This window comes from Sminthopsis crassicaudata, chromosome 3, assembly GCF_048593235.1.
Source record: "Sminthopsis crassicaudata isolate SCR6 chromosome 3, ASM4859323v1, whole genome shotgun sequence".
NCBI classification, from domain to species: Eukaryota; Metazoa; Chordata; class Mammalia; order Dasyuromorphia; family Dasyuridae; genus Sminthopsis; species Sminthopsis crassicaudata.
The window spans coordinates 81703019-81726941 of NC_133619.1; the positions used below are offsets into that span (position 1 = coordinate 81703019).

The following is a 23923-nucleotide window of genomic DNA, read 5'->3' on the forward strand; positions in this document are numbered from 1 at the left end:
AGAAGGCGGCTCTGGAAAGGGCTTGGGTTAATTAGGAGGCATGCTATGGATGAAAATCCAGCAAAGGATATTGGAAAAGGGTCAATTCTGTAGGAGAAACTGCAGAGGGTGTCAAAAACCCCTTCAAGTTTTTTTTCTAGCCTCTTTGATGTGACTGCTTTCACCTTTACCCTGAACCACCACCCCAACCACCTTGGATGGCACAGTGAGGGCAGCCAAAAACAAAGGGCAAATTAGCCTGCTAGCCATGGTTTTAGCAACTAAAAATAAAGTGCCAAAGATCAAAAAGCATCATGAACTATTAGGAAACTCTGCACAAGGTTAAGGGCTGGGCTCCAGACCAAGTCCTGAGGTCCTCATCTGTAAAACAAGGGAAATTAGGCCAGATAATCGTTAGGGCTCATCTTGATTTGAAAATGCCCTGCTATACAAAACTAGAAGGGAAGTAACAAATTGGGAAAACATTTTTACAGTTAAAGGTTCTGATAAAGGGCTCATCTCCAAAATATGGAGAATTGACTCTATAAAGAAATCAAGCCATTCTCCAATTGATAAATGGTCAAAGTATATGAACAATTTTCAGATGATGAAATTGAAACTATTTCCACTCATATGAAAGTGTTCCAAATCACTATTGATCAGAGAAATGCAAATTAAGACAACTCTGAGATACCACTACACACCTGTCAGATTGGCTAAGATGACAGGAACAAATAATGATGAATATTGGAGGGGATGTGGGAAAACTGGGACACTGATGCATTGTTGGTGGAGTTGTGAAAGAATCCAACCATTCTGGAGAGCAATCTGGAATTATGCCCAAAAAGTTATCAAAATGTGCATACCCTTTGATCCAGCATTGCTGCTATGGGGCTTATATCCCAAGGAAATACTAAAGAAGGGAAAGGGACCTGTATATACCAAAATGTTTGTGGCAGCCCTTTTTGTAGTGGCTAGAAACTGGAAAATGAATGGATGCCCATCAGTTGGAGAATGGTTGGGTAAATTATGGTATATGAATGTTATAGAATATTATTGTTCTGTAAGAAATGACCAACAGGATGAATACGGAGGGGCTTGGAGAGACATCAACTGATGCTGAGTGAAATGAGTAGAACTAGGAAATCATTATACACTTCAACAATGATACTGTATGAGGATATATTCTGATGGAAGTGGATATCTTCAACATAGAGAAAAGCTAATCCAATTCCAATTGATCAATGATGGACAGAATCAGCTACACCCAGAAAAGGAACACTGGGAAATGAGTGTAAACTGTTAGTATTTTTTCTTTCTCTCCCCAGGTTATTTTTACCTTCCAAACCCAATTCTTCCTTTGCAACAACAAAAAAATTTGGTTCTGCACATACATATTGTACCTAGGATATATTATAAGATATTTAATATGTATGGGAATGCCTGCCATCTAGGGGAGGGGATGGAGGGAAGAAGGGGAAAAATTCGGAACAGAAGGGAGTACAAGGGATAATGTTGTAAAAAAATTAGCCATGCATATGTACTGTCAAAAAAAAAAAAAAAAAAAAAAAAAAATGCCCTGCTATAATGAAATTAGGCCAGTGACCCAGGATTCTAATATTGGGGGTATTAAAACATACAACCGACTCATGATACAAATAAAATGTCTTTACTTGTAAATCAAAGACTCTAAGAATTGGAAGAATTTTTGTTTTTTAAATGTCAAAAATTAAGTGTCCAGTTCAAGATTGAGAGTCATAGATGATAACTGTTTTGTCCTCTTGTCCTGATATTTCAAAGACCATCTCAGATATGTGTGAAGCTGAAGTGGAAGCAGAATCTATACAAGTTAACTTTAAACTGTTTCATATCATTGCTCCACAGTCTCTTTCTTTTTTTTCTTTTTCTTCTTCTTTTCTGGACTCTGAAAATAATTAAACAAAAATAGAGAATATTTTAATGAGCTCCAAAACCAGGTATCAAGAAATTTATGCTAACAAAGATTTAAAATGAGCCTTTTATGCTCCTTATTCAAATCTGAAAATCTGCCATCATAAGTTCTCTTAACCAAAAAACCTCCCTCCCCCTGTATTTCAGGAAGTTGGCAAACTACAGTTCAAAATTTGGCCTACCACATTCTTTTTTGTAGCTCTGGAGCTAAGAATGATTTTTACATTTTAAAGTGATTTATTTCATTAAAAAATGTGAAAAACCATTCCCAGCTCAATGGCTATAAAAATGACCCCTATTCTATTGCAAACTGTAAGTAAAATAATCAGCCACAAAATAATGGAGTCTTGCAAATCTAAATATCATGAGGAAATTGAGTTGTAAAAGATTCTGCCTTACTCATCAAAAAGATTTAATATTAATTAATTAATATTAATATTAAAATGGCTGCTTATGGTACCACCATATTACAACCAGAAATAACGTGGTTATTAAACTTGAATCATACTTCAATGACTATACTAGTAGATGGCTCCTCCTCTGAAGGAATTTCTTCTTCTTTTATCTTCTTCTTTTTTTCCTTTTTATCCTTTTTCTTTTTCTTCTTTGCAGAATCAAGTTCTACTTCATTGTCTTCCTCTGTAAAGAATGAAAAAATATGAAATATGGGATTTAGAAAACTTAAGAGATGATACAGTCCAATTTTCTTTTAAATGAAACCCTGAAGGATGAAGAAATGGTTTGAAGTTTATTAGCATTCTTCCTGTCACAATGGACAATATCTTCAGGCTCATATAGCTAAAAGAGAAAGCAAGCATCTAGCTCCAGAAAACACTCTTTCTACTTTACTTTTTTCACTTGAACCAGCTAAGATTAAGAAGTAGAAAAACCATCAAATTTCTTCCTTCTACAGAGAGCAACATGAAGTAAGCTTTGTGCTCAAAGCATTCTGAGAGCACTGTTTTTAGTACAAGTGATGGAGAGGAAGGCCCACTTTTATCCCCTCGGGAATAGGAATAGTTTTATGACTTTCAAAGAAGTTTCGTTAAAAATTGGGTAGGCTTTTATAGGGTCCTAACTTCAAACCCTGACACCATAAGCATCTAGCTCTAATCAAAGGAACTAAGCCCAGAACACTACAATTATATTTAAGGTCCCTGGATTATAACAAAGTCAAGGCATTTTTTTCACTTAGTTAATTCCCTGAAGGAGATTAGGAAATTCAACATGCTTTGTCTTGTTATGCACCAAGATTCTGGCAGCAATAGATCAAACCTTGTTCTCTGAGATGTAGTTTCTATTAGTATTTGACAGGCATAGTAATTACCACAAAGAACTATGCTATTTTCTTCCCTAGTAGAGAAAAATAGGGCTTACAGTTTTCTTTCTGCATTTACACAAGTTTTCTAAGTTCCAAAAGAGAGATGCTTAAGTATTTTTATTTTCTTGGGGTTCAATTTATACAAAAGGCTCAGATATTTAAACACACAAAAAAGCAGCAATTTACCACCAAAACACTAATTTTCCTATATAAAGCAGAGTGAAACACATGTGTCATGATTTTAGTCCAATTTATTCCTCTCATCAAAATTTACTTAACAATAGCCTTAACAGATGACAACTACCTACTTTTGTAAATCTTCTAGTGAGTGCTTACTCTATTGTAAGGTGGGCCAATTCCAATACCAAACAACTCTAATTTATTACTAATCTCACCAAATGTAACTTTCTGATAACAACCTGTTCCCACCCACCTATCCCTCCTAATTAGTCTTCATATTTCTTTCTTGGTATACAGGCTCAAAAAAAGGACCCAATATCATTAACTGCCCAAGTTTCATATACACAATCTGGAACCAATAACTTTTTCACACTTAAGAGAATCTCAGAAAAGATAGTGACTAAAATTAACTATATATGTTCAAAATAAACATGGACTAGAAGAGATATTAACAATCAATTACAAACTGTGGCACAACTTAATTTTACCAATAATGAAAATCTGTATATAAAAGCAATTATAATGAGCATCAGTTATTCTTTTTTAAAATTGGATACTTGAGATCAGAAAGTTCCTCCCATCTCATAATATTAAACATTGGTAGCTATTTTAAAAGTTAATACATCTACAGATTAAATATTTAGTTTGCTAGTTTAATACTATCAGCCCTCAAAATATAGAACCCTCTTTCAAATTTCCAGAAAAACTTGTCTATTTGTCTCTTAAAACCAAATATATCTCCAAGAATATCAATCAGCCACAAAGAAATTCAAGTACAGATTAGATAAAAGAGGAAGTACAAAATAACCTTTAACTTCTATAATCTTGGTTTTTTTTGCTTTCACTTCAACCATCGATTCATCATCTTGTTCTTCTGATATTTCTTGAAACTTGCGTTTCTTAGGTAATGTTGGAAGAGTTGAGTCACCAGACGGGTCATAAGTTTTTATTTCACTGAAAGAAAAAATTCCATCAAGCTCTACAGGTGTTTTATGATTCTTTTAAGTGGAAAAATGTTAGAATTCTATACACAAGGTGGCATATTGTTAACAAGAGCATGATATGATCTGTATTTGAAATGTTCCAGGAGGTGTATGAGTTAAATATTAAAACGAACCTTTTAAGCAAATCTAACACTTGAATAGTGGTGAACTAGCTGAATTGATCTTCCATTTAAGGAACCACAATGGCATAAAAATTGACAAAAGGCAGATGTGCTTTGAGACAAGTAAAGCTTACAGTGAGGAGCAGCTGGACTCCCTACACACAATGAGCACCTGCCTACCTACCTTTTATGGAAATACTTTTCTGTTTTTGCTAATGCCTTTCCTGTGCCACTGATTTTTCTTATCTGAAAAACAAAAAGAACAATCACACTTAATCAAACTATCCATTCAGTTTCTTACAATCTCTCCTTTCTCTGTCCTTGTACACTTTATAGTTCAGGGTCTAATTTCATCCTTCTTGAAATTACATAAAAGCATAAAAGTCAACAAGGGACAGAGGAGAAGTGAGTTAACTTTTTCAAAACACTGAATGACTTATTTACATAACACTTGATAGAATACAAAGAAATCAGGAGACATTAGTGCATTTACAATTTGCAATAATCATGTGTGGTAGATGCGAGTGATATCAGTATGTCCATTCTACAGATGAGGAAAATAAAATACAGAAAGATTAAGTCTCTATGGCAGGAGTAGGGAACATCCAGCCCAAGGACTATATAAAGCCCATGAAATCATTTGCTAAGACAACTTGCCAAGGCGATGAAAGCTAGATACAACAATCAACCACTGCTTGATTGATTGAATTGTATATGGCTGTGGATCAAATGGCCCTTGGCAGGAAAAAGGTTCTCCACTCCTGCTCTATGGGAATTAGGTAGTTTAGTGAATAGGAGGGACTAGAGCCATGAAGACCAAAGACCAAATCTGATTTCAGATACCCATTAGCTCTGTGACCCTGGGCAACTCACATCTCTACCTGCCTCAGTTTCCTCATATGTAAAATGGAGATAACAACAGCACCTCCCAGGGTTATTGTGATAATAAAAATCTGTAAAGTTCTTAGCAAAGTGCCAGGTACAGCACAAAGTAGGCAATTAATTCCACATTCACCACAGCCATCCCCTGCTGGAGCCATGCTATTAGTAACTGTCAGAAAGAATTTGAAGCCATGTTTTCATTCTTCACTATATATAAAAGAAGAAAATCTTCTAGTTTAGAAGTAATTAAAATACTAAGACGATTCCATATGATAAACTGCTCCTGGTTTCTTATAAAACACAAAAAACAACATGACTGAGCATGCTAAGTATAAAAAAATGTCACTCATTTCTTAAAATTATGAGCTATTAGTAAGCTTCAATAAAGCTCAAGAAAGAGGTACAGTGATCTGCATAAGTATAAGCATATTAAAATTCACAAAAATACCATTTTGCTATTTGCCCTATTTATTTAGGGCCTTAATTCTATCTTTAATTAAAATGTACCAAAATGGCAAACTATCCTTTCCCCCTGGAAATCTTCCTATTTTTGTTGTTCAAATATTAGCAAGAACACAGCTCTTACCCCTCTCTCTTCCAAATGCCTCAGCCGAGCTTCTAATTTGGCTCGGTTCTCAATTCCCATTTCAGCACTAGAATCCTCTCCAAAAGCATCATAACGGATAGCCAAGGCAGTTTTGGCTGCCAGCATTCGAGAAATCTGGAAAAGACAGAGGATAAGAACATTCATTTGATACACCAGGATAATACAGTGCCCTTTCCATATTGTACTTGTCATTTCTCAAACCTCTATGACTAGTACCTGACCTAGCCTAACCCATGTCCTGATATAATTGTCATGTCTTTGAATTTTTAGTAGGCGGCCAATTACAGGGAACCTCCTTCCCCATTTTACTCTATGATCCCAATGTATGGTTCTTATCTTTGATCCAGAAGTTTTTAAAAAATGGTCATCATAAAAAACTGTCATTCATGATCCTAATACGACCCTTAGTGCCTTGACCTTTGGTTCCCTTTTCTCAACATAGATCCATAGCCTACTTGACGCCCTTGAGTATTACACTAGTTTAAGACTGTCCCAGCCACCCTTGCTCTCTTGCCCATCTTTTCTTGTAAATCTCCTTATTAGTCAGCATTCTTATTCATTTTTTCCTATTTCTGCTGCTTCTGGGATTAAGCAGATTCCATTGACTACAAATGTCTGCTCTATAACAACCATGAGTACTCCGTTCCACTGAGCAATTCCCCAATTCTACAAAAATCAACTTCCCATACTCCACCCTTCCTTCACCCAGTTCCTCTCTTCCACTGCTACTGTCCTGCTCTTCAGCTAGGTTATTCTCATCTACCTACAAATTTCCTAACATTTCTTTAATCCTAAAACAACTTTCTCATGGCTCTCTTGGGCCATCTGGCTAACATTCCATATTTCTATTTCTTTTCTCCTTAATTAAAAAACTATGGCTGGGGCAGCTAGGTGGCGCAGTGGATAGAGCACCAGCCTTGAATTCAGGAGGACCCGAGTTCAAATCTGGTCTCAGACATTTAATACTTCCTAGCTGTGTGATCCTGGTCAAGTCACTTAACCCCAGCCTCAGGGAAAAAAAAAACCAAAAAAAACCCACTATGGCTACACCCACAGCCCCTCCTTTCTCACCAACTATTCTTTCCAATCCCTGCAAGTGATTTTTGATTTCACTCTACTGAAACTTCTTTCTTAAAGGTCACAATTGACTTTTTTTTTTTTCCTTCTCTAAAACTCTTATGATGATGTCTGTGCTACTAAAATGTCCTGGCTCATCTCTCTCTGATTGCTACCTTTTCCTGACCCTTTCTGTTTCTGCCTTAAGGACCTGCATTATACTTTCTTCAACCCATCCCCCAGAATGTCCCCACATTTCTACAGCACCTTAAGGTTTACAAAGCATCCTCCACTCCCCAACCACCTTGTGTGTAGAAAGACAAACAAGGTTGTGCCTAAGGTTATACACAATGTTGGAGCCAATATTTAAACCCTTGCCCCCAAACTTCGTATGTACCACGCTGGTACGCCATGCTCTCCTCCCCTGACATTCATTACTCTAGATGATGAGTAGCTCTCTGCAGATATTTCACATTTTTACCCACTATCCTGCATCTTGATATATTTGTACCCAAGAAAAGATGGTGTAGAAACAGCACTAAAGAGTGAAAAATGGGGAAAAGACTGACCCATGCTGAAAGTACAAAATTGACTCTGTAGTCATTGTGGATTTTGTTAATACTAAAACAAGTTAACTACAGACAGGTATACAGCAATAGTTAAGATAAAGAGGATTGCTATATGATGGCAAACACATAGAACAGGAAATTTACAAGAAGTTTTCCTAAACTTTTCTTGAGAAATAGATACTTGAACAACATAGAACAACTCACTTTTCCTTTGTTTTTGGGGGTGCTTTGGCCTACAAGGGAGGCATGATAAATTAGGCCATATTTAGGGGTATCCCGTCTCGTCTTCAGGGCTCTAAAGAGGGCCTTCTCAGCTCCTAGTATCTGCACAGTAGAAGCTGCATGCTTTGCCAAATTCAAAAGGGAACCTAGGACAGAAAAAGGTCATAAACCATAAAGGGCATTGACAGGCAAACTGTGTGAAATCTTGAGCTAAAGTCAAGCCATTAAAGCATGTACAAAGATTTTGTACCCCAGTATGTATGTTTTTCTACAGGTGTTTAAAACTAAATTATTCCCTTTTAGTAACAGCACTGGAACCTCACTATTTCCTCATCCCTGAGGTTCAATGTCATGGGATTGATATAGTTAATTATTGACTAACAGTGAGGTCCTTTTGTATTTCCATAACTAAATGCACTGGATCCTAAGATGAACATTCTATTTTTATTTTTAATTTTGCCAGGTGGTTAATATTAATGCAGGATTCTAGTTTACCTCCATGTTATTCAACAACCACACTATGAATAATGTCAAAAGCTTCTAATCCTATCTCACAAAAGGTCAGAAGTGTCTCAGAAGAGGTAGTGACTAAAGTTGCCCTCACTGAAAAGTCAGGCAAACCAATTAAAATCATCATTGATCACTTCAGTCCTCAGTCTTGAATACCCGTACGATTTAATTAAATTTTTTAACCCTTCAGTAGCTTTTCTTGCATCTCACTGATGCATATCATTACAGTAAGGACGGACCCCCCCCCCAACATTTCAATTGATAATGACTTACCTGCATGAGAAATAAGTCTAGCTCCAACTAGCTCACCAACCATGACAGTCACATTTGGGGCTATGGCCATCATCCTGTTTTGAAGGTATTCGTACAATTGGTTTCTATATTCTGAGATTTCAATCACCTAGTATAAAGATGTACACATGTAAAAAAAAAAAGTTAAGTAGTAGTAATAATTGGGGTCCTGGATAACTCACTTAATATCAGTTGATCAGTACTGGGGATTTTCACTCAAGAAAATCTTAATAAAGGAAGAAGATATTCCTTAGTCTGAAAAATACAAGAAATTATTTAATAATACAGAACTAATATGATCATACACCAAGTGACAAAGAGGTCTAAGGGTAGGAAAAGAAAATTCAACTGTGCAGCAAGAGAGAGGAAACTAGGTTTAATTATAATATATGCTTTCGTGAATTCAGAAGTTTGGACCTAATGTAAGCATTTGGTACTTGAATGTGTTAATAAACAGCTAACTCCAATCTTTAAAGAACTCTTATGAAATTAGTTCCTACTCAATTATATTACCAATGTCTTGGTATCAATTCTCCCAAATTAAGCTTTCTGCTTCAGTGGCAATATTTTCTTCTAAGTTAGATTGCTGTAAAAGATCTTTAAGGGAAATAATTATTGCATAATGTATAACCAAAGAATTGTTATTTGGAGCGGTGTAGTAAAATCATGATCATAGGCTTGAGCTGAACAGCTTTTGGAAATTATCCTGTTCAAACTCCTCTTACTATAGAACAGTGAGTGACTAAGAAAGGTTAAGTTACTTTTTCATAAAGTCATATAGCACAAGATCTGGGATTTAAACTTCTGGCTCCAAATCCAGACCTCTTCCCAGTTCTACACTGCTCCCTTTCCCACCTCCCAATCCCAATCCTCCTATTTGAAAGCCGATTATTCAGATGGGGGTTACATGGCTCCCCGACCTTTTCTTCATTTTAGCTCTAACATGTCTTTTGACCATTCTCTGACCAATACTTTGGAGAGTACAATAAAGAAAAATTTGCTGAGTCCAAAACTCATTTTGTGATACTCCCAACTACTCATAAAACAAGGAAACTATTATTCTTCCCAGGTTTCTATTATTTTCCAAACATGCAATTCAAGATGGCATCAGATGAGGTAGTGACTATAAACCCTCATATTTATATATCAGGTGAGAATCAATACAAAATCATCACTGCCATCACTGTGGAGGCTTTGGTTAACTTGCTGGCTAAACACTCAAAAAGTTTTACCTGATTGCAGAGGTGTAAGATATTGTTTATGTCTTCTTCTGAAACTTCAGTTCCCATAGAAATCTCTGCAGCTGCTTTCACTTCGGCTTCAACCTCCTCTGATAAAATTTCAGAAAGATCCGAAGAAGCAAAGTTCTGCCTGTCTCCTGGGGGAAGGGAAGAGAAAAATCAATGACTGGTGAATAGATAAGCACCCATGCAATATTACATCAAAAAGGTTAAAAGTAAAAATGGATAATGATCCAAATGACAGTACAAAATAAGAAATCAGTGAACAAATACAGTTCTATGGTTTCCTCCTATGATGTAGCTTCATATAGATTTAAAATTTTCTAGTTTTGTACCTAATTAAAAAGCATTTATTCTAGGTAACAAGGGCAAAGCAAAACTCTGGGAGTGTAAGAGTACAAAGTAAGCAAAGAACTGTTTTGGCAAAAGCAGACATGTAAACTTTCAAGAGATAAAAGCTCAGAATGTGCTGCAGTAAGCCAAGGGGTGCCAGAATATTCTATTGCAACATGGTAATGCATCATGAAACAATACAAAGAACCAAACTCCACCAAGTAACTTCCATGTATCATAAACAATCCCCCCTCCCCGCTTCCTTATTAAACCGCATAAAGCTTCTTTTAAAGCCTTCATCTGGCCTCTATAAATTGCAAACTGACCACAAGAATCAATGAGACATTCTTTGTTGTGGAAGTGATGATAAAATCAGTTCATCAAAATGATCACCAAATCAAAGCCTAAGTCAGAGTAATTCTTGCTCCCATCCCCCAAACATGACATTTAGAGATATGCCACAAATTTCTAAATGCCAGTGCATGCTACTAGAATTAATGGTTAAATTTTAATGACTGCTCTTCTTGCCCAAATAGGATTAGAAATAAATAATTCACTCACCAACTTTCCGCAAACATTTGCAGTAAGTTAAGTTATCTGTAATGATTTTTCCCAATTCAGGGAAATGCCAACCATACCATTCTCTACATCGCATAATGTAGTTATTCAGTTCTTTATCCAGGTCATCTAATAAAGCTGTAACAGATTAAAAAAAAAGAAAAGAAAAGAAATATAATAATGCCACCAAATGGTATTACTTTGCAAAAAGATACTAGGGGTATTAAACACTGCATTCAATATTAAAGTATACATTACTTTTTCTAAGTAAACTGTTCCAGTACTACCCCTCACCCCTACCCCATACACTCCACTTTGTTCTAAAAGATGGCTCTTCCACGGAGGAAGGATATATTGGGAAGTGAATGCTACATAAAAACAAAAACTATCAGTTTCTAAAAGGTATAAATATAACTACTAATATATTATAAATCATTCCTGAAATCTTTAAGCTATTCTTCATTTTGATTTCTCACTCAAAAGTTGTCTTCCCTAATCAAGAACTGTTCTTAGTATCAACAGAAAAAACATTTTGACAGAAAACTAGAAGCTACTTCATTAAAAAAAAAAAAAAAAAAAAAAAAAAAAAAAAACCTTAAAAACACAGTAATTAGATCTGTTTATCAAGTAAAGGTTCTAAAGCTAAGATCTCATCTGAATTCCTTCACCTATTCTAACCCAGATTTCTCTCCCCTGAAAGAAAGCATTCCTAGACTGTCCCCATACTAAATGGGTCTGTAGATTTTTATTTTGTTTTGTGCATTTTTACTTATGACACTCTTAATTTCTGAAATGCAAGAGATGGATGAGTGCAAAAAAAAAAAAAAAAAAGTCTGGTTAAAAAAATATTGGATATTTTTCTCGCATGTTCATTTTTATTACCCAAACCACCACATCTTAATCTCCCTTTCTCAAGTTGTTTTATCTGAATATTACTTTCATTCCTATTCTTTTCTTTTCATTTCTAAAGTAAACATTCTGTTCACATTATCATCATTGCCATTCTGACATCATACAAGCCCACATTATTTTGACTGAAGCAAAAACATGCTAAAAATCTTAGAATTCTTTCAAACACATCAAAACCTCCCAACTAAAAAAAAAATAATTCTACTTGTATCCTCAGAAATAGGACTGAATACTGTACCATTCTCCAGGATATCATAATACAACCAAAACTTCCTACAAACATGTCTTCACTCTGACAAGTAGAATCAGCCTATTATTTCCCTGTTGTCTCAGTGGTAGTGACGAATGTAAAATCATATGTTTTCATTCAACAAAATTCCATCATTGACAACAATATATGGGAAATTATTATAAAAGTGACCGATTATTGGGCACTCTTAGTAGAATTAAACATTTAGAGTGAGACACTAGAGTTTAATCCCCTCCTCTTTTATATATGAGGGAACTGGGCTACATTAATCTTCTATAATCACAAATCTAGGCTGGTAACAGGAACAGAAATCAGATTTTGTGCCTTCCATACATGAGTTCTTTCCATTATATCATAGTGAATGTAATAGGTTACCAAAAAAAAAAAAAGCTCTGAATAAAAACTTTACTTACAGATTGCCTGAACAATCATGGTATCCACTTTATCAGCACTAAATTTCAGCTTGTACCGAGAGAGGCTGTGAAAACCAATGAAGTAATTATTCTCCAGAAAAATCATTTTCTTGCAATCCTATTTCCAGGATTTATTAACATAAAACAACACCTATAAGACCAAGAGAAAGCATGCCCATAGTTCATGCCATATTCTGCCAGCTTTTGCATTTATACTATGACCTACTTACAGTGTTAGTAAAGAGCTATTTTTAATACATGCTGTTCCTATTAGCAAGGCAGATGAAAATGTCAATATATATACAACACAGCACACATATATGAAATATACATTTAAAAAAATCAATTTGATAACGACAGCATCTTACTGCTAAGCTCCACTCACTAGGTAACTTGAGACTTTAAACTAGCAATCAAATATACAAAAACAAATTCAAATCAGCAAAGATTCATTAATTACTTACTATGTGTATGTAGCAAAGATAAAGAACAAAATATTTTCTATACTTAGGAACTTACATTCTTTTGGGGACATTCAACATGCACGTAGTTAAATATAACAATTGTTTTTTGTTTGTTTTTTTTTAAAGCACTACAAATTGAGGGCAGTTCCCCCCAAAATGTTTCCTTTCTGGGAATAGGTGAGGGGGAAAAAAGGGAATTTTTTTAAATTCCAGTCTTTAGATCACGAATTATGCTATAAAGCAGTTTTGGCATAGCAGGATCCCAAGAACAAACAAAACTCACCTATGTGCTAATCCTAGACACATAGCTGCCATTTCCCGAGATGGAAGACCAGTGATTAATCCCTCTATCTGTGAGCGAATTCCTCTCATTAGTTCTGTTATGGTAGGGCTATGAATACAGCTGAGGTTCAGTTTGTCCTATAGGAAGAAAATGAAAAATCAATCAAATATTGCAAAATTTCCAAAATTATTCACAATATACAAAGAAATCACTAGCAAATAATCTGCTTATCACTGGAGCACAGTAATATGCAAGGTTTGCATGTTTTAACACAGGGTTTGCCAGAGAGTACACACTTAATAAATGCTTATTGAGTGACATGTTTTCATATTTATATGCTCACTGTTATATAGAGAGGTTAACTTGCTTTTCGGTCATTTTATAATCATGTCTGACTTTTGGTTATATCTATTGAGGTTTTCTTGGCAAAGATACCAAAGTGGCCTGCTATTTCCTTTTCCAATACATTTTACAGATAAGGAAAATGAGGCAAAGAGAGCTGCCTAGGGTAACACAGCTAGTTAAAAGTCTGAGGCCATATTTGTAACGATGAATTTGTAAAGATGAATTACTGACTTCAAGCTCAGCACACTATGCACTGCACTACTTAGTTGCCAACTTGTAAATAAGCTGTTAAAAACTTAATTTAAAAATTAAGATTTATGTTTAATGACAAATGGAAGTATGTTTAAAAGAAATGTACATATTTAATTTACATCAGATTGCTTAGTATCTTATAAAGAAGAGGAGGGAGAAAATTTTGATCTTTACACATGCATTTGGAAAAATAAAATACTATTGAAAAAAATTTTAAATCTTTTAATACTGGTTAATTAAATTTTTATGTTGACCACAAAATTCAAATAAACCCCAAAGTAGTTCAATTGAGCATACAGCAAGAAACTAAACAAAACATTATTAATAATGGAACAAAACACCAACTTTAATTGGAATATGTATATGGAAATTTTGGTGGATTTTAAGAGAATGAGAGTGCTGCTTCCTTCATTACAGAAGCATCATTTAAAAAATTCAGGTATTAAAGTGTTTTGCTTAAATTTCCCCAGTAAATGAACTTTGTTTTTACAAGTGTAACAAATTAATTTTAATTAATTGTTAACCAATTTTGGATTAAATTTTTTTCTACAATGTATTTTTCAGGGCTTGGAAAATGAGAAAACATTCAAGTATATAAAGTCCCTTAAGTCTTTTATGACTTCTGGGGCAGCCTGTATTAAACCAACATCTAACTGATGGGGTTAATAATATATATTGTTTGAAGGAAATAACCATATCTACACATAAGGGGTCTGAGTCTGACCAACTCACTCTAGCTACAAAGTATCATTTTCTTTTTTGCTGAGGCAATTGGGGTTAAGTAACTTGCTCTGGTCTGTCTTTTTGGTCCCTGATTTGTAGTCTGCACGTTCTTGGGGGAGAGGCTTATTAATGAACTTGCATTCTCCCTGTTGAATTTTAGAACCCATTCATTTGTAGTATCTATCAAAAATATATTTAAGATGAATGTATATGAATTCTATAGATCCTTCTACAGCTACGCTCTTGGTGCACATTGGACATAGTACTTTTCTTAATTATGTACATCAATTACCATATAGTGTCAGATTACAATGTCCTTAGGGAGTACTTTCCTATGTTAGGACTAGTTGCCTCTGTAACTGAATTCAATTTCCCCTTAATTTTTAGGTCTTATGTACATGTTTTAGTTTGTCTCCTTTCTGTTAGCTGTCATTTCCTTTTGCTGTCAGTGTGTCTGTCTCTAATTCTTATTTCTAATCCACTTTGGGTGCAGAAAGCAACATAAGCTTATAGAACTAGTATGCAAAGAAAGAATATACAGACCATGGATGAATGCTCAGAATTTTAATTATTCATATTGTGTTCTAAGTAGCTGAGATTTTCAAATATTTCTACTGTATACTTAATTGCATGAATAAACTTTTATACCCACAGTAGAGACTTCTGAACAGCCTTTTTTGTTTTCTACAATCCTTTGCCCGTTTGTCTAAGTCCTGGCCTTAATTATGTTTTCTTTAACTCCTGGGTTCATTGGTCTCTACTGTACCGTAGATGGGTGCCAAACTTTGTGGTAAATGCATGTTCTGTCCTGTCCACTCCATTATGGTAAGGTCACATAACTAAGGTTCAATAAATACACAAGGTCAGGAAGACCTCAGTCTTTATTAGTAAGATGGTGTCTTCAAGCTGATTATAATTAGGTAAATCCACAATAACCACACCTCCACAGCCCCCTAACAGACAGTGCTGAAACAAACAGAAGATTGTTTACTCTGTGAGAATCAGTCAGGTCTTTTATTTGGTGTGCTCCTGTGCTGTACCTCCAGGGAGAGAATGAATGGTACTTGCCCAATTTCTAATTTTGGGGAATAGCATCAAGTTAGGGGGTACAGTAGTAACTAGTCCTTAAATTTCTGCAAAGCACTATATCTCCTTAAAAACCACTGTATATGGGGGGCAGCTAGATGGCGCAGTGGATAGAGTACAGCCTTGAATTCAGGAGGTCTGGAGTTCAAATCTGGTCTCAGACACTTAACACTTCCTAGCTGTGTGATCCTGGGCAAGTCCCTTAACCCCAGCCTAAAATTTAAAAAACCACTGCATACGGCCCAAATATTCCCAAAAGAACACTCGTTAATGAGTAAAGAAAATGCAATTGCTAATAAACAGACTTTCCATTGAGACTGTGCATGTTTTTAAATGGGAACTTTCCAAGTCTCTTTACAGGAAATGTCAATTGACTGATTTAGGAATCAGTTCCATCATCCTTCTAATTCCCCTGACTACCATGCCTTAGGTTTGTCCTGTTAAAATACAAAGGGATTGTCTTCCTTTCTGCATTTCAGTGCCAACATAGTTGGCATTTATTGCCTTTTTCATGCTGAACTGGTCCTTTAATGTCCAATTTTTTCCTGAATTCTTTGATTCTATCATTTCTTATGATGCAATTTATATTCTATTTCATCCATGTGCCACATGTGTTTCAGCCACTCCACAATCAAGAAGCCAGTTCTTTCATATTAAATGCTGTCTATTTGTCATGACTTGTTCTCTAAACCAACCACCAGGTGGCCTAATTGGATCAAGTCAGTTTGTTACATGACAATCAGGGGCGAGTCCACCACCTATAAGTAAGCTTGTGGGTACAAAAACACACACGAGACATAGATGCTTGAGAATGGGAAATAAAATAAAAATAATATCTCAGGTTGTATATAAGAGTATTCCATGTGCTCAATGGGAGAGAAAATTATCTCTAAGGGGTGAATATGAATAAAAGCGATTCATTCAGAAAACAAAATTTAAGATTCTGTTCTCTAAACCCATCTTTAAAGTAATCCACATAAATATAATTCTGGTTGTAGATATAATCTTAAATAATACTCTTCAGACTATGCTGAATAAAATTAATGAAGATGCATGGCAAATTTTTTGAACCTAGCTATAGGGAGGGATGCTTAAATTGTCACTAAAATCAGTGGGATTTTTTAGAAAAGGTCAAAGCAAAAATATCTTTAATTTGGTTTACACTTGCTAAAATGCACAGTATGTTAGTGAACCTAATGAAGTCATTAATTTTGAGCTGCAAGGAATTTTACAGGCCATCCTGAAGTAAGCTTCTCATTTTTCAAATGAGGAAAATGAGGCTCACAAAGCTTAAATACTTCAGCTAAGGTGACACAGAAACCAAGATTCCAACTTCTGAGCACAGGTGTGGTGCTTTTCCTACTAAGATATTCCATATTACTATATTCTTTTATCTTGTTGATACCTTAATATTTTAAACCTACTAGTAAAATCTGGGGAATGTATGGCATTTTTCAGCTTCATTTCCTTTAGTGAAAGCTGCAGACTGAATTGTCTAAAGCTATTTTATAGATCAATGAAGTGAAAAAGGTTTGATTTGCCCACTTATTGGATGTAGAAGGAGCATAAGGGGGAATATTAAACAAAAATACCATACCCAAGTATTTTACAGTGGGGGTATGAAAGTACCTCTATTTTGCATAAGAAGTACATATAGTTTTGCCATTTTTCACATAATTGAGAAAAAAGTAAAAAATGTATTTCACAAATAAACATTTATAAATCTGGACTGACAAAAATCTATACTATAAACAACTATCCTGAATCTCTAGAGAAACTATAAAAAATCCTCAGTATAAGGAGCTCTCATCAAGTAGCATAAGATGAAACTAAAGATAAAACACAAAATTAAGTATATTTCAATACAGGGCTTCTTAAACTTTTTCCATTCATGACCCCTTTTTGCCTAAAATCTTTAGTGACCCCCCCCCCACACGCTATAAAAATCAAACATATATTGACAATAAATCATAATTTTGTGACCCCCACAATCAGTTACAAGACATCATATGAGGTTGCAATCCAGTTTTAAGAAGCTGGATTTCAACCCAGGAATACTTAAACAATTCAAATATAAATTTAATAGATATCACACTCTAAGAGAGAAAGATTCAGAGAAGACTGGGAAGACTTGTGTGAACTAAAGAACCAGGAAAATAAAACCTATGGTATTTTATACTGTACTACAATAATGTATAATTCTGAAAGAATGATTAACTCCCATCAATGCAATGACTAACTGTGACCTTCAGTGAAAAAGTGGAAAATCTTATTTCTCATATTTTTGAAAGAGGAAAGATATAAGGTTAGGAGACATACCTTTTTAGACATGTCCAGCACAGGGACTGATTTCATATGACTGTGGCCACTTGTTACAAGAATAGACTTTTAAATTTGGAGGGCAAGATGGGGTAGAAAATCATAACAGTGATTCTTCCCCAACAAAAAAAACAAAATCCATTCTTACCTTTATAACACCTCCCAGTTTGGCATCAGCTACAGCCAGCTGTTCATGGGCTTCTTTTGCAGCTATCTTTTTCAAGACTTTCTTCAAATTCTTACTGAGTTTACCTTCTACCAAAGCTGTGGAGGCTTTTTAGGGAGAAAAAAAGAGGTTAAAATTTATTTTATACCACTAAAAGAAAAACAATGCTCCTTAGAACACTTCAATATCAGTGAAAATCTATGTCCTGGGAAGGTAGTCAAGGTGAACATTTTCATTACTTTTAGAAGTTTGCCTTTGCATAAGGTTTTCAAAATCTCACCACAAAGAAAATCTTATCAAAACCTTATAACTTTTGTCTCTTACCCTAATACCGATGTTTGGTTTTCAAAACATTCCAGCTTTCTTTATAATGGTATTTAATTTAAATACCATTTAAATAATTTAAATTATGGATGTCTTGATTATTATTTGGTCATTCCAAACTCTTAATGACTCATCTGGGTTTTTCTTAGCAAGGATACTGGAGTGGCTTGTCATTTCATTTTCCAGTTCATTTTAACTGTCTGAAGCCACATTTGAACTTGGGAAGATAAAACTGAAACAATGATAATATTGAATGGATTTCAAAAGTTTCTGTGATAGCAAACAATTTTAATCTTACCATTTTTAGTCTTACCTTTGATCTCTGGATATTTTATTTTACTTTTCCTGAGGCTGGGGTTAAGTGACTTGCCCAGGGTCACACAGCTAGGGAAGTGTTAAGTGTCTGAGATCAGATTTGAACTCGGGTTCCTGAATTCAAGGCTGTAGCTCTATCCACTGGGCCACCTAGCTGCCCCAATCTCTGGATATTTTAAACCTCTATTATTTTTAGGATACTTCATTCATAATCACTCTTTTTTGAATTATATAACTAATAATGATTTCCAGTCATTTAATTCACTTGCCATCTAAATAGCTGTCTTTCTGAATTAGATTAAAGGAAGTAGTTTAAATCCTAGACTTTTCCCTCCAAAAAATAAGCCAGTGCTTAGCATCTTATCTGGACTTACATAGTAAGAAATCAATTTAGTGGTGATTTTTACTAGAAAAGGATTTATCATCAATGTAGTTCCAATTTAAAGAGTTTAGAAAGTATTAAACAAACTTGGCAAGAACCAGAAGGACTTAGAGAATTTATAAAAGTGTAAAGCTAAGGCATTTGTAATTTCAGTGTCTCAGTAGAAAAGCATCATTGAATTCAGAAATTTTTCTGCATAATTTTAAGTATCACACCAAAATATACTCTATGTATTATACATTTCTCACATTTAAATATATTCATTTCAAAATTCAAACAGGTTTTTTTTTCTTTTTTGCTAAGGCAATTGGGGTCAAGTGACTTGCCCAGGGTCACACAGCCAGGAAGTGTTAAGTGTCTGAGGCCAGACTTGAACTCAAGTCCTCCTGATTTCAGGGCTGGTGCGCTATCCACTGTACCACCTGGCTGCCCCCCAAACAGTTTTGTGAATTGTTCTTTACATCAATTACATGTTATTTACTTTAGCTTAAGTGTTGTCTCAGTGGTAGTGACGAATTGGTGCATGAGATCATTTAAGATTCAGTTCCAACATATTTACATCAGTGACAACACAACCCTGGTTGACTCCTAACTGAAGCAAATAAACTTTTAATATATAAACCAGATCACAGAAATATTCAGATTAGCTTTTTTATCTTTTGTCTTACCTGCTAATGCTTCAGTTGTATCCTGGAACTTCTCAAAATGTTTTAGTTTTACTCTGAGAAAAAAACAAATTCATGATATCATAAATATAACAGCTTTGGATAGGTCTTGCCCTCCAAAAACTAGTGTTTATGTAGAAAATTTTGAAGTTTGCCAAGTGCTTCTCACACATTCTCTCTCTTACCTAAGTATCTCCCTCTCATTTGAGATAGTACAGAAAGACCCAAAGATGCTAAAGTGACTTGCTCATGTTTGTTTTTCAGGTTTATTTGAACCCTGACTCCCAAATCTAACGCTCTAGTCTTGGAAACAATGCTCTTTTTTTTTTTTTTTTAACGCAAAATAACTTCCCCCAGACTTAAGTCTTTGGCTCCAAATAGCCAAAAAATTCCTCTGAGAACAGGGAACCAACCATTGAACCAGCCTATATTGGAAACCTTTGCCTTTGGTAGTAGCTACCATAATTTGTACAAAGCATTTGAAAACTCAAGTTACAAATATCACCATACTAGAGGATTCTAAATTTAAGTTCCTTAAAAACCAAACATTAACAATGCTTACATTTTATTTGCTTTCTCTGGAGTTTCAAATTCTTTCCACAAACTGTCCACTTCTTGTAATTTCTTCTCATTCAGAACCTGAAATGAAGTCAGTCAAATTATTTTTTTAATTATTAAAGTTTTTATTTTCAAAACATATGCAGATAATTTTCAACATTCACTCTTGCAAAACTTTTTTTCTCCTTCTCTTCTCCCCATCCCCAATCCTGTTAGAGGGCAAATAATCCAATGTTAAACATGTATGATTATTGTATACATATTCCCACAATTCTCATGCTGCAAAAAGAAAAATCAAATCAAAAAGGAGTGGGGGGGGGGGAGAGAGAATGAGAAAGAAAACAAAATGCAAAGAAACAATAACAGAAAATAAAATATTTTGTGACCCACAATCAGTTTCCACACTCCTCTCTCTGGGTGCTGATGGCTCTCTCCAACATAAGGCCATTGGAACTGATCTGAATCATCTCATTGTTGATGAGAGCCATGTCCATCAGAACTGATCATCATATAATCTTGCTGTTACAATGTATAATGATCTGATTCTGCTCATTTCAATTAGCATCAGTTCATGTCAGTCTCTCCAGATCTCTCTGAAATCACTCTACTGATCATTTCTTATATATATACCTTAACATACACATACTATAACTTATTTAGGCATTGCTCAACTGATGGGTATCCACTCAGTTTCCAGTTCCTTTTTGTAAAAAAAAACTGCTACAAACTTTTTTTTTGCACATGTGGGTCCCTTTCTCTCCTTTATGATCTCTTTGGGATACAAGCCCAGGAGAAACACTGCTCGACCAAAGGGCATGAACAGTTTGAGCATAGTTCCAGATTGTTTCCCAGAATGGTTGGAGCAGTTCACAACTCCACCAACAATGTATCAGTGTCCCAGTTTTCCCATCTCCCCTCCAACACTCGTCATCTTTTCCTGTCATCTTAGCTAAGATAAGGTGAAGTGGTGCCTTAGATTTTTCATTTGAAGAACTTGAAACCATTTCTAGTCATATGAAAAGGTGCTCTAAATCACTATTGATTAAAGAAGTACAAATTAAGTACCACTATATCTCATCTTAGCTAAGATGACAGGCTAAGTGGAAGCTCTAGCAAATTTTTCCAAGCTGGAAAAGGCTGTATGTCTGCTGTCCAATCACCAGACTAAATTTGGTGAAGCAATCAAATTGGTCATAAGTCTTAAGTATGTAAGTTATAGAAAGGGAGCTGTATCTGTGGGGAGACTACCCACCCTGAAGAAATTATAAATACTTGAGAAAAGAAGAACAATCCAAAGAATTCAATTCACTTTACTTTTATAATAATATTAGTTGATAATTATATGTAGTAAGCACCTAGGAAATATTTTTTTAATTCATTTTTCCAAATTATCTCCTCCCTCCCTCCACTCCCCCCCCCCCCATGGCAGGTAATCCCATACATTTTACATGTGTTACAATATAACCTAGATACAATATATGTGTGTAAATACCATTTTCTTGTTGCACATTAATTATTAGCTTCCGAAGGTATAAGTAACCTGGGTAGATAGACAGTAGTGCTAACAATTTACATTCACTTCCCAGTGTTCCTTCTCTGGGTGTAGTTATTTCTGTCCATCATTGATCAACTGGAAGTGAGTTGGATCTTCTTTATGTTGAAGATTTAGGAAATATTTGAATGTAAAATGTTGCTGAACCCCAGTACAGTAAAATATGTACTAAGATTTCTTACAATGGTTTGTGACTTCACTTTGTGCCAAGCATCTAAAAGCTTAGAATTCAGTCCAACTTTCCCATTTCACAGATGAAGAAACTGAGAGGCCTCTAAAGGCTAAGTAATTTGTCCAAGTTACAAAGTGCTAAGTAACAGATACAGGATCAGAATTCATGATGAGATTAGCCCTAACTACTAACTAAAAAGGGAGGTTACACCTAAACTGTCAACCACAAAGACCTTTCACTAAATCCCCTTACTCTTTTCCATCCCTCACTTTTATCCTCTCTATCTCCACAGACCCCAAAACAAACCCAAACCAGTCGGCTCTTTCACAATCTCAGACCACAATATGCAGTGAAAACCCAAGGCCCAACCCAATTTTCTTTCCACAGCTACTTAATGACAACCCCATGACCTCCTGCCCTCATTGCTTTGTTGTGTCCTAGGCCGAAGTGGTCCTCAAACTTTTTAAAATAGGGGGCCAGTTCGCTGTCCCTCATACTGTTGGAGGCCGGACTATAGTAAAAAGAAAACTGACCGTCTCCGCCCCTCAGCCCATTTGTCGTTACCCGGCGGGCCGCATCTGGCTCGCAGGCAGTAGTTTGAGAACCCCGGTAAGGTACCAAGCAGTGTAGGTGAAGGTGGGAATAGGTAGGTCTACCTTACTTTTTAAGTTTATCAAATAACGGTCCTTCCCCTTACTCCACACCATCACCATATAGGGATCTCATGCAGGGACTGCACCCGAATTTCAAAACTTAGGCAATGATTCAATCCCAAACTTTTTTTTTTTTTTTAGCAACCCCTTCTCACCAACCTCGTTTTACCAGAGAAATTAATGCTTAGGCAGTATTAAACGTCATCTAATGCCAAGTTACGTCGGATTCCGTACAACGGAAGGCTCACAATCTCAGGTGGTTGGGGAAGAGTTCCTGCCCCAGCAAGAGCTCTAACAGAGTGGCGCGGTGGATAGGACGCTGAGCCTGGAGTTCAAATCCAGTCAAAGCCACTTATTAACTGTCACCCCCAGACAAGTCACTTAACAAAACAAAAGCGAACCAAAAAAAAAAAAAAAAAAAAAACAAAAACATCAACACTGCCAGTCTCAGTTCCTCCAGACTGAAAAATTGGGGAAGAATCAAAAAAGTGGCTGCACACTGTAAGCATTTAATTTACCAGGAAACTCCCCTCACTGAAACCCTCTCTCAGGTGCCCCCTCTTCCCTTCTCTATCTTAGGAAATCGAGCTTTCTTCTCTAACTTCGGAGATCTGCACTCGGGGCCCGGGCTGCACACAGCAGGTAAACCGGTTTCCCCTCACGCGGCTCGGACTACGGCGGAGGCCGAGAAGGTCCTGCCGGGCCTCCCATCGGCTCCTGGACAGCTCCACGAGGGCGGTCGGTCCTTTCCCTCCCCAAGATCCCCTAAGACGCAAGTCCCCGTCAGACTCCTAAGTCCCCGAGACCACGTGCTCGGGGAGAGGCTTTCCCACGGCCCCCAGCGGAGGTTAGCCCCACTACCCGCCGCAGGCCCCACAGTGACTCCACAGCGCGTGCTCTCAGCGGCCTACCTTGAAGATGGCGTAGCCCGCCGCTGTTTCAAACAGCACCAACATGGCGAGACTGGAAGGCGAGAGGCCGAACGGCTCCCCGCGCGCATCGATCCCACGAAGAAGCTGGTGTGCGGGGCTGCGGCGCGCCGACCGCAACGGCCCCTCAGGAGCCCCTTAAGTCAGTCGCACGACTCGGGGCCGGCGGGGCGCATCGGCAAACTCCCAGCGAGCGAAGCGCGCGCAAACTTCTCAGAACCTCAGAGCCCAGCACACGTGGGCTCATGGGAAGATAAGGGAGGGGATAGAGTAGAACCGGAAGAAGGAACAAGGATTTCTGGGACACGGCCCGCTACTTCCGGAAAGGGAGGCGCGTGCGCGTGGTGACGCGCACGGTT

General features: G+C 36.4%; 1 protein-coding gene and 4 non-coding genes across 5 annotated transcripts; all 5 read right to left on the minus strand.

Annotated features, from left to right (window-relative positions):
• Positions 1–1626: 1626 nt before the first annotated feature.
• On the minus strand, positions 1627–23879 carry NOP58 (NOP58 ribonucleoprotein). The gene is made up of 15 exons (XM_074299021.1): positions 23547–23879; positions 20263–20339; positions 19704–19756; positions 17997–18121; positions 13124–13260; positions 12377–12441; positions 10808–10942; positions 9905–10050; positions 8655–8781; positions 7854–8017; positions 6004–6138; positions 4720–4781; positions 4239–4384; positions 2438–2568; positions 1627–1903 (listed from the first exon to the last, which is right to left on the minus strand). Exons 1-15 carry the CDS (start codon positions 23589–23591, stop codon positions 1850–1852), a joined length of 1602 nt encoding a protein of 533 aa, XP_074155122.1. The 5' UTR covers positions 23592–23879; the 3' UTR covers positions 1627–1849.
• LOC141565287 (small nucleolar RNA SNORD11) lies at positions 8439–8515 on the minus strand. Its single transcript, XR_012488963.1, has one exon. It is a non-coding gene; the product is annotated as a small nucleolar RNA SNORD11 (small nucleolar RNA).
• On the minus strand, positions 9772–9855 carry LOC141565288 (small nucleolar RNA SNORD11B). The gene has a single exon (XR_012488964.1). It is a non-coding gene; the product is annotated as a small nucleolar RNA SNORD11B (small nucleolar RNA).
• On the minus strand, positions 12031–12111 carry LOC141565272 (small nucleolar RNA SNORD70). Its single transcript, XR_012488948.1, has one exon. It is a non-coding gene; the product is annotated as a small nucleolar RNA SNORD70 (small nucleolar RNA).
• Positions 19523–19610, minus strand: LOC141565271 (small nucleolar RNA SNORD70). The gene has a single exon (XR_012488947.1). It is a non-coding gene; the product is annotated as a small nucleolar RNA SNORD70 (small nucleolar RNA).
• Positions 23880–23923: the final 44 nt, after the last annotated feature.